The 11,106-nt window shown below is 49.0% G+C and overlaps 2 protein-coding genes and 1 long non-coding RNA gene across 4 annotated transcripts; 1 reads left to right on the top strand and 2 right to left on the bottom strand.

Moving 5' to 3' along the window:
- The first annotated feature begins 1,244 nt into the window (after window positions 1–1,244).
- LOC123170171 (uncharacterized) lies at window positions 1,245–5,255 on the top strand. Its single transcript, XM_044588000.1, has 2 exons — window positions 1,245–1,550; window positions 5,007–5,255. The coding sequence occupies exon 1, from the start codon at window positions 1,344–1,346 to the stop codon at window positions 1,518–1,520; it is 177 nt and encodes a 58-aa protein (XP_044443935.1). The 5' UTR covers window positions 1,245–1,343; the 3' UTR covers window positions 1,521–1,550; window positions 5,007–5,255.
- Window positions 1,955–4,086, bottom strand: LOC123170172 (uncharacterized). Its single transcript, XR_006485068.1, has 4 exons — window positions 3,870–4,086; window positions 3,510–3,807; window positions 2,393–3,346; window positions 1,955–2,306 (listed from the first exon to the last, which is right to left on the bottom strand). It is a non-coding gene; the product is annotated as an uncharacterized lncRNA (long non-coding RNA).
- A 734-nt stretch (window positions 5,256–5,989) lies between the features above and the next one.
- On the bottom strand, window positions 5,990–9,465 carry LOC123170170 (wall-associated receptor kinase 3). 2 transcript variants are annotated; one of them, XM_044587999.1, is made up of 4 exons: window positions 9,341–9,465; window positions 8,169–9,083; window positions 7,667–7,807; window positions 5,990–7,327 (listed from the first exon to the last, which is right to left on the bottom strand). In XM_044587999.1, exons 2-4 carry the CDS (start codon window positions 9,064–9,066, stop codon window positions 6,129–6,131), a joined length of 2,238 nt encoding a protein of 745 aa, XP_044443934.1. In that variant the 5' UTR covers window positions 9,067–9,083; window positions 9,341–9,465; the 3' UTR covers window positions 5,990–6,128. The 2 variants fall into 2 exon arrangements, with proteins under 2 accessions (XP_044443934.1, XP_044443933.1); XM_044587998.1 differs by lacking the exon at window positions 9,341–9,465 and having other exon boundaries at window positions 8,169–9,320.
- Between the last annotated feature and the right edge of the window lie 1,641 nt (window positions 9,466–11,106).

Genomic DNA, 11,106 nt, shown 5'->3' with positions numbered 1-11,106 from the left:
CGTCATGCCCTTTTCTCGTTCGGAAAAGCAGCAACTCGTCCCAAACGGTCCATCCTAATCCCTTTCCCCACAACCTCCCTTTCGTTGACCTGTAGACAAGTGAGCAGATAACGTCGATATGGTCGCTTGGTCGCCGGCGACCACGACGGCGCCTACCGTCTCGGAGCAGAGGCCGGAGGCTGCGGGCCTTCGCGGCGCACTCCCTCTGGTTGCCGCACGCGAGAGAGCTCTCCGCGTCAGAGGCGTGGAGCGGCGGAGGAAAGGGGCGAGTAGCGGCGGCGGTCCTCGCCCTAGCCAACACGGCAGCGCGTCCCGTCTCGGGGCAGAGACAGGAGGGAATTACGGCGCACTCCCTCCAGCGACCGCAGGCATGAGGAGAATTTCGCTCGAAGGCGTGGAGCGGCAGAGGCGAGGGTCGAGGAGCGGCAGAGGCGAGGGGCGAGGAGCGGCGGTGGCGAGGGCCGAGGAGCACCGGAGGCGAGGTGGGCTGCGCCGTCCTCGAAAGAGTGCGGCTTGGGGCCATGGGGAGGAGACACTGCTGGTTGTGCTCCGTCGTATCTCGATTGGAGAGCTTGAGCGCGAGTGCGGCGGGGAACCAGCTGTTTGCGGCGGCGAGGACGGCGGGGGGAACCAACTCCTTGTGCGGTGAAAGGGGCTGCACGGCGCCGGAGTTGTCGGGTCTGACGCCACCGGTGGCGCTGGTGACATCGGGGCAAGGTCGGCGTGCGGAAAACCACCACCGCTCCGGCCACTTCGATCGCAGATGTAGGCCACCGCCCCGCCTGCCTTCATCATCATCTTCGTCCCCGCAGGCCCATTCTTCTCGCAGGTAAGGTTAGGCCACTGCTCGCCTATTTATTTGGTCAGAATTTCTGATTTCTTGTGTAAGGGACTAGATGGGATACAGGGTTCAATCTACACTCTCTGTGGTAGTAGCAGATTACAGATCATCGATTACACGAATGGAGGAAGCACTCTTGAGAGGAACCGAGGAGGAAGAAAGGTAAAAGGGAAAAGCCGCCGGTCCGCCGTGATCCACTGGATGCCGTCCTCGTTGCCTGCTTCCCAGTACTTGTAGGTTGTAGCCGAGAGGTGTGCATAGACAGGCCCGGCCCATGAGCTGTCAAAGGGGAAAGCCCAGGTACGAGTATGGGCCAGGGGAGGTCCCTAACATCTTGTTTATCTCAGGCCGGGCCGTGCCGTGCCGGGCCGGCCCATTTGGCCAGGTATAACCGCGACTCACTCAACCCAACCCACAGCCAGCCACTCCTCTTTTCCCCTCGTCTCCTCCCCGTCCACGCCGCAAAGCACCGAGAACCAGATCGGAGCGCTACCCACCGGAGATGAAGTTCTTCTCGGCGTTCGACCCGTGGCCGGTGTTCTTCCGCCGGGAGTGGGGCCGCACCTGGCCCTTCCTCGCCGGCTTCGCCGTCACGGGGGCCCTCATCACCAAGATGACCGCCGGCTTCACCGAGGAGGACCTCAAGAACTCCAAGTTCGTCCAGGCGCACAAGAAGTAGTCACCGCCCGCCCGGCCCGTCCGCCGCCAGGTATCCCCCCGCTCTTCCTCCGGCCCCCCTCCTTCGATCCGTCCTTGGGTAGGTAGATGCGTGGATCTGTCGGCCGCTTGTTCTCGTCGTAGATCTGGGGTCGGGGAGAGGGGCGTTCGATTCGCCTTCGCGCGCACGTAGTAGATGGCTGGTGCCGGAGTCTTGATCGTTGGTGGTAAGAAGGGCTGCGGCGATTTGCGGGGAACCTGTGGAGCCGTTTCGGATCTGGAGGAGCACGAGGGAGACGCGACACGGGGTGTCTGTGTTTGAGGTGCAGGATATCAACCACCGAAAAACTCTTAGCACATGTCAAACTTATAGTCAAAGACGAGAGCTTCATCTGCAATGTTGTTAGCCACATGTAGTTTAACTCGGGGATTTGTAACTGAAATTGGCTCGGACAAAGAGACAAACAACTTCTGTGCACAAAAATAACAAAGAACACCTAGGGAATTCTATAACTATTAACAATAAGTATCACATGTGCGGCGAGCTGACATCCTGGAATTGTGCAAACTCAAGACCATCCGTACGAAATAGAAGTAATCTAGAGAGACATGGACTAAACCTAGGAGCGCACAGCAATAGCGAAGGAATCAGTAAAAAAGACACCAATTAATAAAATCCAAATAGAGGAGAGAAGCAACACATGACCTTGTGTTGGAGGCTCTCCCTAACCAGGAAAGCATGGACTCGGCCAAGTCCGCCTCGCTCGCCATGAACTCTGTCGTCTCCTCCGAGTCAGGGTCCTCCAGCCTGCACCGGCCATAACACCGCAAAGCTACTTAGACGACCAAACCTCAAAGAAAGCAACAGTTGGGGCTGAGATGGGAAAAAAATACCGTCTTTTGTGAATTTTATGGAGTCATCTTATAAATGTCACATAGAGCTGAGATGGGCTGACTCGAAAAACTGAATTCAACTGAAACATATTCAAGACTGGAACCTCTGTATGAATGGCAGTGGATCATCCTATACAACTGTAGTACCTAAATCGTAGCTGATCTAAACTAAAGAAAAATCAATATTCGGATGAAACTGAATGGAAATCAAAATTGAAGCCTTTGTATGCATATGAATGGATCATCCTATAATGCTGCATTACCCGACTCATGCGTAGAACTGCTGAGGCCTTTTCAAGTAGGTTCTTTCGTTCCATAGTTTGCAATGTATCCTAGTACTTGTTTTTTTTCTAATTCCTAGTCTACACGGCACCATTGTCAGAATAAATAGATGACATGAGATTGGATTTGTTTATTAGTGCCGGTGCAGCACTTTCGAATAGAACAAGTCAATTTATCCCAAATGAATATTCTACTATATTGAAAGTATATATGAAGAGCAGATTGTCATTTAACTTCAATACAAACAATGGAAGAATTCCATGGATCACAGTATCTATTTATATGTAAGACTCAACAAATCAAACAATTAAGGAATCATCTTTTATTCAGGATGCCGTTAATTCCTCAACATATTGGTAGGCCATGTTCTAATGAACCAAGAATAGACTATCATGCCCATCTTCTTTCGTAAATTATACAGTGTATTGTCATGTTGGAATGAACAGATGCATAATATGTTAAAATCAGAATAAAAGCAACACGGCGGTGGGCATACACATGAAAACAATCATAGCTTCCCAATAGATTGGAATTTATCAAGATTAAGGAACACCTGATTCAATAGACCACTGAAGCTATTCTTTACTCGCATCATTTTTCTTCTCAAGTGTTGATCGGAACTGCAGCAACCCTAAAGTATGCCCTGTAGGAGTAGTATCAAAAACTACAACCCTAATATGCAATAAGAGAACAGAAGTCAGACTCTAATGGTTACTGGAACTGAGGAATATCCAATAAGAGAACAGTCTAATGGTTACTGGAACTGAGGTGTGAGCTGAAATAAATACATATCACAATTAACCAAAAAAATATGAGAAAGTACAGGAAGTTGTACCAGCTGGAGTACAGAAGAAGACGTAAGGAAACACATGCTTGACACTGCCAATCTCCCATAGCTTCCTCGTTCGGAACATTTATTTAGAGATCTGGACTGAAACAAGCACGCATGAATCAATCTCCTCACTGTGTGGACTCGAACCTGCATGACAGCGTCGAAGAAATTGGTTGTGGAGTTCAATGGTCCACTGGAGGAAAGACTTGGGGTTGATGGTGAGGACGACGCGCACGAGGTCGGACTGCCAGAGTCGCCGGTACACGACTCACATCCAGGGCGAAAACGGATCTGCCGAAACCTTCGCGAACCAGTCAACAGGCGAACTCGATGGGGAAGAAAACATGACGATCTTGGACGTACTCCTGGACATCGGGGGCACGAGGCAGCCACCCCTGCTGCGGCCCTGCTCTCGTTCGCCGCGTCGCCAGAGGAGGAGGCACCGGCGGTGGCGGTGTGAGATCTGGGGATCTTGAGGGGATGGCGGCGCAACGATCTCGAGGGAATCGAGAGCGACGGCGACGCAGCTTACTCGAGGGGATCGAGAGCCGAGGGCGGCGGCGACGGGAGGGGATCGAGAGTGGAGGGCAGGAGAGTCGTGCGTGCGATTGGTTTAGGGTTTTTTTTCGCTGGTTAATTTTCGGAGGTTTTTTTTCCTTCGCTTGTAGATGGGTGCGACGTTAGGTGCGGCCCTGGACTGTGTGGGGGCATCGCGACGTGGTTTTTTTATTTGAAAGCAAGCTAAGGGCTATTTCTGTTTTGTAAGTTGTAGTGACGCAAAAAGGGTTCAGTGTCCCTAGTATCTTGTAGCCTATGACAAAACTGCCTAACCCACTGATGACAATAGCACCCTTGTTTTGGAGTTATTTCTTACCACATCAACGATTTAGAGCACTACCTTCTACTGTTTATGTGGTCACTCTAGCTCTTTTGCTACTATGATGTTGTTATCTTATCCTGTCTTCACTCTGGTCCCATTTTCTTAAATTATCATCATTTCTATTTAGTGTGGAGAAAGTTCAGTTGGTAAACCAACTGGCTCGTTATATTAAAACGATTGTTTCTATATGCAATCAAACCAAAAGATAACAAGTAGATGATCTTCCTTGTGCCAAAATACTGGAGTGCATTGAGATGTGTCTGACTATATGTGAAGCTCTATTTGGTCTTCTATATATGATGAGCCTTTCCGTAGGATCAAATTTTATGAGCATAGGAATATATATACCTCGGTTTCTGCAGGGAATTTTAGCTGTGTTAATGTTAGAGCTTTCATCTGTAACTGTTAAAATGTGCAAATCATTTTGGATTATTTTTTGCTGTGGCAATGAATACCTATGACTGCTTCAGCTAAATCTGATATCGTAGGCAGCATGATTTCTGCTAAAAAGAACTCAGTGTTTGCGCCCTTTGCTTCAGTAGTAGGGTTTTAGAAATATTTGTATGCCTTTTGTAGTTTGCTATCAAGTTACTGAATGCTCAACATTACTCTACTGGCAGGTCACAGGGGCAGCAGCTGAGTAACCGGCATGTGTCCTTGATGCGGCGAGCCAGTCCTCACCCTCACTATTGTGATTGAGCTTTTATGTTTTTCTTTTCAAATCCAACTGCATGCATTTTTGCTGCTCTGGTTTGTAATGTAATAAGCGACATTTGAATCGTTGAATCCAAGAAAAAAACAGCTTCGGATAAAGTAGCTGCCATGGGTCACTCTGTCTATGTACAATGAAGACGCTCTCTGTTTCGTTTCGTGGATCTGTTACCGTGTGTGCTTCGCTTTTTTGGTAGTCGATACTGCTGATTACTGCCATTGGTTGTTAAGAGCATTTACTTGCTTTACACTGGTTTACTGGATGCCTGGAATAGGTTGATCAACTTGATGATCTCCAATCAAGTTTAATTCTTCTTAAATTTACGATCTTCAAGTAAGTTTAATTCTAGTCATGCTTCCCAGGCGACCATGCATGGAAATGAATTTGAACGCTGCAAATAATGTAGCCATCTGTTTCCAAAATACATGATGTGTACGGTATGTACCTAGTCTATCCCAGATACAACTATGGCTGTTGTTTATTGAAGAACTTGCTACTTTAATATTTAAAATTTTAAGACTTATACTCCCTCTGATCCAAAATAAGTGTTGTCGTTTACAATAATATTACTAGGCCACAAAATATTGGCAGAGTTCCCCGCTTGCATCCTCAACAAGGTGGGCCACTTTGTCTTTCTTTTTTGCCTCATACGAAGGAGCTGGTTTTCATTATCATGAAATAACGAATCAACAATATGAGAGTTCCAACGAAAGCAAACTACCCTAGGTGTTCAAGGTTTAACTTACATGACTAACATTTAAATTTTCTGACGAGTTAGTACTGGAAGTTAAAATCTTTACATGACCAGCAATCAGTCAGCAGTTTCCACATGTCAGCAAAAAGTTTATCCCTTTTGTTCAAATCCAATCCAACCAAATATGTGTGACCAGATCAAATACACATAAAACACGTTCAAGAATGCTAGTCAGGGGGCAAATACACATGGTAACAATATTCAGAGAGAAAAACGTATGGAAAGAAGCTATGCACGCAAGTGCTAGTAGCTTAATGGAGTATCTAATTGCTTTCGTCACCTAGCATAATATGAACTTCCTAGATTTATGTGTTGGTTCTCATTTTCTCCCATAGAATAGTCAGATTCTACTTCCTGAACACCGGTGGAATCTCCACCTAGAAGGCTCTCTCCATCCGTCTCCACGCCCACTCGTACCCATGGATACATTGGAAGCTTTCTCAATCTGCCGAGCTCATTCGCAACCTCTTTCATCGAGGGCCTGCTGTCACCACACATATCTAGGCATTTCTTTGCTAGGTCTGCAAGTCCTTTCAGCAACTCCATGCTCTCTTGTTCTTTCACGTGTTTGACCAACACCGCATCAAGATTGTTCTCCTTCATGGCAGATAGGAAAGTCGATGATAAGATCTTTTGTGTGTCAGGCCCTTCAAGCTTTAGTGGCAATTGGCCTGTGAGGATCTCCAAAAGGATAACTCCAAAGCTATACACATCGCTTTTAGCTGTCAACTGACACGTTTGCAGGTATTCAGGATCAAGGTATCCACACGTACCTTGAAGTATTGTGAGAAATTGCTCTTCATCAGATGGGGCTAGTACCGAGGCTCCAAAGTCCGATACCTTGGCCATGTGGTTGTCATCAAGAAGAATGTTGGAAGTTTTTACATCACCATGAATAATAGGGGGAGATGCATAAGAGTGTAGGAAGCTGAGTCCTTCGGCTGCTTCATGAGAAATCCTTAAGAGAATGTTGAAGGAGATATGTGATGATCGGTTCTTTCCATGAATATACTCAAAAAGTGTACCATTTAGAACAAAATCATATACTAGAATTGGAACTTCCAGCTCAAGGCAACAACCTAAGAGTTTCACAATGTTCTTGTGATTTATTTGGGATAGAATGAACAACTCTTGGCCAAATTCCTTCTTTTGCCTTTCATCAACTAATGCACATCTTTTAATTGCAACTGTAATGTTGTTCTTCAATATCCCTTTATAGACTGTTCCATGACCTCCTTTTCCAAGTATTCTGGTACTGTCAAAGTTGTTGGTGGCATGTATAAGCTCAGCTTCTGAAAATATAGTGAAAGCAAGACCTTTCTCAGATTTCATCCTATCAAACAAAAGCAACCCTCCATGTAGGCGGAAATACTCCCTCTTAACTTTTTCCAATTTTCTCTTCTGGATTATCATTTGTCCCCAAAATACAGTGATCATGGCGATAATGATTGCCCCAAATAATCCTAGTGTAACTCCTGCATGCATGACGATATGGGATGAGACAACTATTTCAGTGAGTGAGAGAGAGAGAGAGAGAGAGAGAGAGAGAGAGTTAGTTGGTGTTCTTTCGCTAACAAAAGATGAATTATTAGTTTAAAAATTTACGGTTAGTGAATGGGACACAAATAATAAAGGTTTTAGTCTATTTCTCATGTCCAAGTCCACACACTGATCCTCATCTGATGTCTTAATTAAGAATATCAAATAACTAGCACCATAAATTAGACAAAAGGAAAACTCAATGGACTTAAAGGTCAAGGGATAGGACAAAAATAATATTTTTAGCTAGATGATCTCATTCCTTTTTGTGTTACCTAGTATTAAGCCGATATCAGGGTTGCATGTATCGTCTTCCATTTTTCTTCCTACACGACAAGAACACCGGTATCCTCCAATTGTATTGTGGCAAGTGCCTCCCGAAGGACATGGGTTGTTGTTACTACATTCGTCGACATCTGCAGTAAGATGGCAAAACTAAATATTAGAATTTTGACATAGTAAGAACAATTTTATATATATTCAGAGTGCAATTCTATTGACATTTGTGTGTATACACATTCAGTACGAAGATAGTCCACCGGTTTCTTCTTTATAATGTGTATTATTATTATTATTTCAAAAGTCAAACTTTTGTATCTTTGACCAAGTTCATAGAAAACTAGCAACAACTAAATACTAAACAAATACAATATGAAAATATAATTCATGATAGATCTAGTGATACAGATTTGGTGTTGTAAACTTGTCAAAGATAGAGAAAGTTTGACATCCATCTTAGTATTAAAAAAGGATGGAGTAATTAGTAGATTACCGTACCTTGGCATCCACCGGGGAGATAAGCATTGCCTTTGTACCCCTGCGAGCAGTTGCACATATAGCCGTAATCATTGACGGAATCCACGCACACGCTGTTGCTGCTGAGGCATGCGTAGGTCGTATTCCGTCGTGCGTCGTCACACGACTTTGCGTCCCTCACAGCCCAATCAACCACCATGGGCACCCGCCCATGGTGCGTGTCGTTGAAGGTGGTGTTGCCGACGTACGAGGTGATGAAGTTGAACGCCGCGGCCTCCATGAGCACCGCGTAGCTGCACCGGTTGAACTCCCAGATCCGGCTCGTGTTGACGGAGCGGGAGAAGTTGGTGTCGTAGTAGTACATCCTCTTGGGTATCATGGTCTGGGAGCAGCCCATGCCGGCGCAGGACCCGTCCACCAGGTCCGACAGGTTGCGGCACGTGGCCACGCCCATCCCCTGGTACCCCGTGCCGGCGAAGTCGGACATGATGCCCAGGGCGTTGCACCCGATGACCGTGAACCTGTTCTCGACGTCGGAGAGCCGGTAGACGGAGGAAGGCCCTCCGTTCTGGCTCTCGTGATAGCCGAGATGCTCCATGCTCCTGGTGGAGTTGTTGTAGCAGAAAGCCTCGATGTAGTTGAGCACCCTGGCGGTGCTGTGGGTCAGGGAGATGTCCAGCACCTCAAAGATGGCCTTGAACGGCTTGGGCTTGAGGGCGCCATCTCTAACCTCGCAGCTGAGGTCGAAGACTTCTGCGAGCGAGCAGTTGGGGATATTGGGATCGATGCCAAATGGGTACGGTATCTCGACATCGCCGCACCGCCTTCGGCAGTTTGAGCTAGGACCCGCGGCCCCAGAGGCATGCTGTGTCCCAAGCAGTATGAGGCCAAGAAGGCTAAGCTGCAACAAGACGTGCATATTCTTCGGCTGAAGATCTACAACCAAGTAAACGACACTGTCCTTTATTATTTTTCGATAAAGGGCGGTTGGTTTCAAAGACAAGATTACTCGGTAACATGGAGAAATGGAGGCCATGCGCATACTACAGTTCATATATATGTCACCTTGCTAGGCCAGTGAGCTTCTTGCATGATCACAAGTAAAGCATGCCAAGAAAGCAGAATGGATCTCATGAGCGTGGAGAAGATGATATATATTGAAAACATATTACAGCTTACAGCATAGAACTCACCTGATAAATCTCTTGGAGAAGCCGCACGTATCTTGGAGGAGCTGCTCTCTCGTGCTCGCTCGAGAATTAATTTGTGCTTGCTCCGGAAGTCCCTCTGTGCTAATTGTGTTGTGAAGAACAGCCAACGGTAGCAGGTAGGCGCACACGAGGACGACGACGTAGAGCTCTCTTATCTTAAACGGCGGACTTGTCAAAAAGTCTATGGCCAGCGGCAGGTCGACTGGTCAAAAAGTCAACACGCACGCAGCTACTTGCATGCATGGGCAAACGGCGGGCTTCTCTTTTTGCAAAAGAATAAGCGGTCTCATGGTCAGCGTCCAAAAAAGAAAAACGGTTTCCCACCATACGTCGACGGACGTCCCTGCCTGTCTTGGCCGTCCAAAACTTTGAGATTCGTGCATTTTTTCACCCATGTTTTTTCTGAAAGATCCAGCAAATTGCTGGCTTGATTCAGATTTAGCAGAAAGCAGCGGAAGAACAACATGGTGAAGATCCGAAGATCAGAAAGAGAAAGAAAAAAACTGCGGCCCTAATAGCTGCAGGGAGCTACACCCACCACAAACAACATGACTACACAACCGAAGCACCTGTCCTAAGCTAAGCATCACCACCGCGTCTCGAACAACGCCGATCACCTCCGAAGACAGCAGCAGCTCCCACTACAACTTCCCTCGCCAACGCACCATCCACCCAGGAAGCAGGGGGTAGAAGCCGGGACTTGGTCGATCCCAGGTAGAGCTTCGTCTTGGACTCATCGATGATGTCGTACATTGCGCCTGGAGCTTCACCTTGAACAGCGGCGAGCACCGGAGGAGCGCCACAAAGAGCTTCCAGGAAGTGTCTCCAAACGTGATGCTCCCAACAGAGGAACGACGTCAAACACGTCGCCATCACGCCGATCCAACACCGGACCTAGGATTTTTCCCGGAGATAAACCACCATCCGAGCACGAGGAAGATGCCGACACACCTCAGGTGACGCCTCCAACGAGGAAAATGACACCCACAGGCGCCATCGCCACCAGCCTCTGGTCGTGCAGGACTTTCGTCCGTATCGCCGCACACCTTCGCTCGTGCCCATAGAAGCTCGTTCATGCAGTCTCGCACCGCCACCGCCGCAGAACCTAGTCGTAGAAGCCATGGAGTCGTGGTCCACCCCGCCCACGGCGAGCCTACAGTGACCAGATCAGTCCCTGCATCCCGCATCTATCACGACCGGAGCCGCCTGCTCCAGCATCACAGGACCAGCGCGCAGGGCCGGCGCGCGTCAAACCCACCACGGATCTGGCCAGGTTTGACCAGATCCGGCCGCCACATGCCGGAGGGGCGCCGCCCCGCCAGCCCGCGCCGAATCCGAGGCACCTCCACGCGCCCTCGCCTGGCCGCCACCGCGCCAGGCCGCGCCCGCGCGCGCCCTCGCCTGGCCGCCACCGCGCCAGACCGCGCCCGCGCGCACCCTCGCCTGGCCGCCACCGCGCCAGGCTGTGCACCACGCCCGCTCGCCCCTGGACGCGCGCCGTCGCCGGTGCCAGATCCGCACGCCTGGCCGCCTCCGCGGCAGGCTGCGCCATGCCCTCGCTGGCGCCAGATTCGCCCTCACCTGGCCGCCCCCACGCCAGATCCACTCGCCTGCACGCCGTACTTGGCCATGCGCGCCACCACGGGAGCCGGACGTCCCGCGCCGCCGACGCACGCACGGGCTTTGCCCGGCGCCGTCCCCTGGCGGCGGCGAGGGAGGGGGAGGCGGCGGCGACGGGATGGGGTTTC

Source organism: Triticum aestivum, chromosome 7D, assembly GCF_018294505.1.
Source record: "Triticum aestivum cultivar Chinese Spring chromosome 7D, IWGSC CS RefSeq v2.1, whole genome shotgun sequence".
In the NCBI taxonomy this organism is placed as follows: domain Eukaryota; kingdom Viridiplantae; phylum Streptophyta; class Magnoliopsida; order Poales; family Poaceae; genus Triticum; species Triticum aestivum.
Note: the sequence above shows the minus strand (reverse complement) of the source record. Positions and strands in the feature narration are given on the sequence as shown.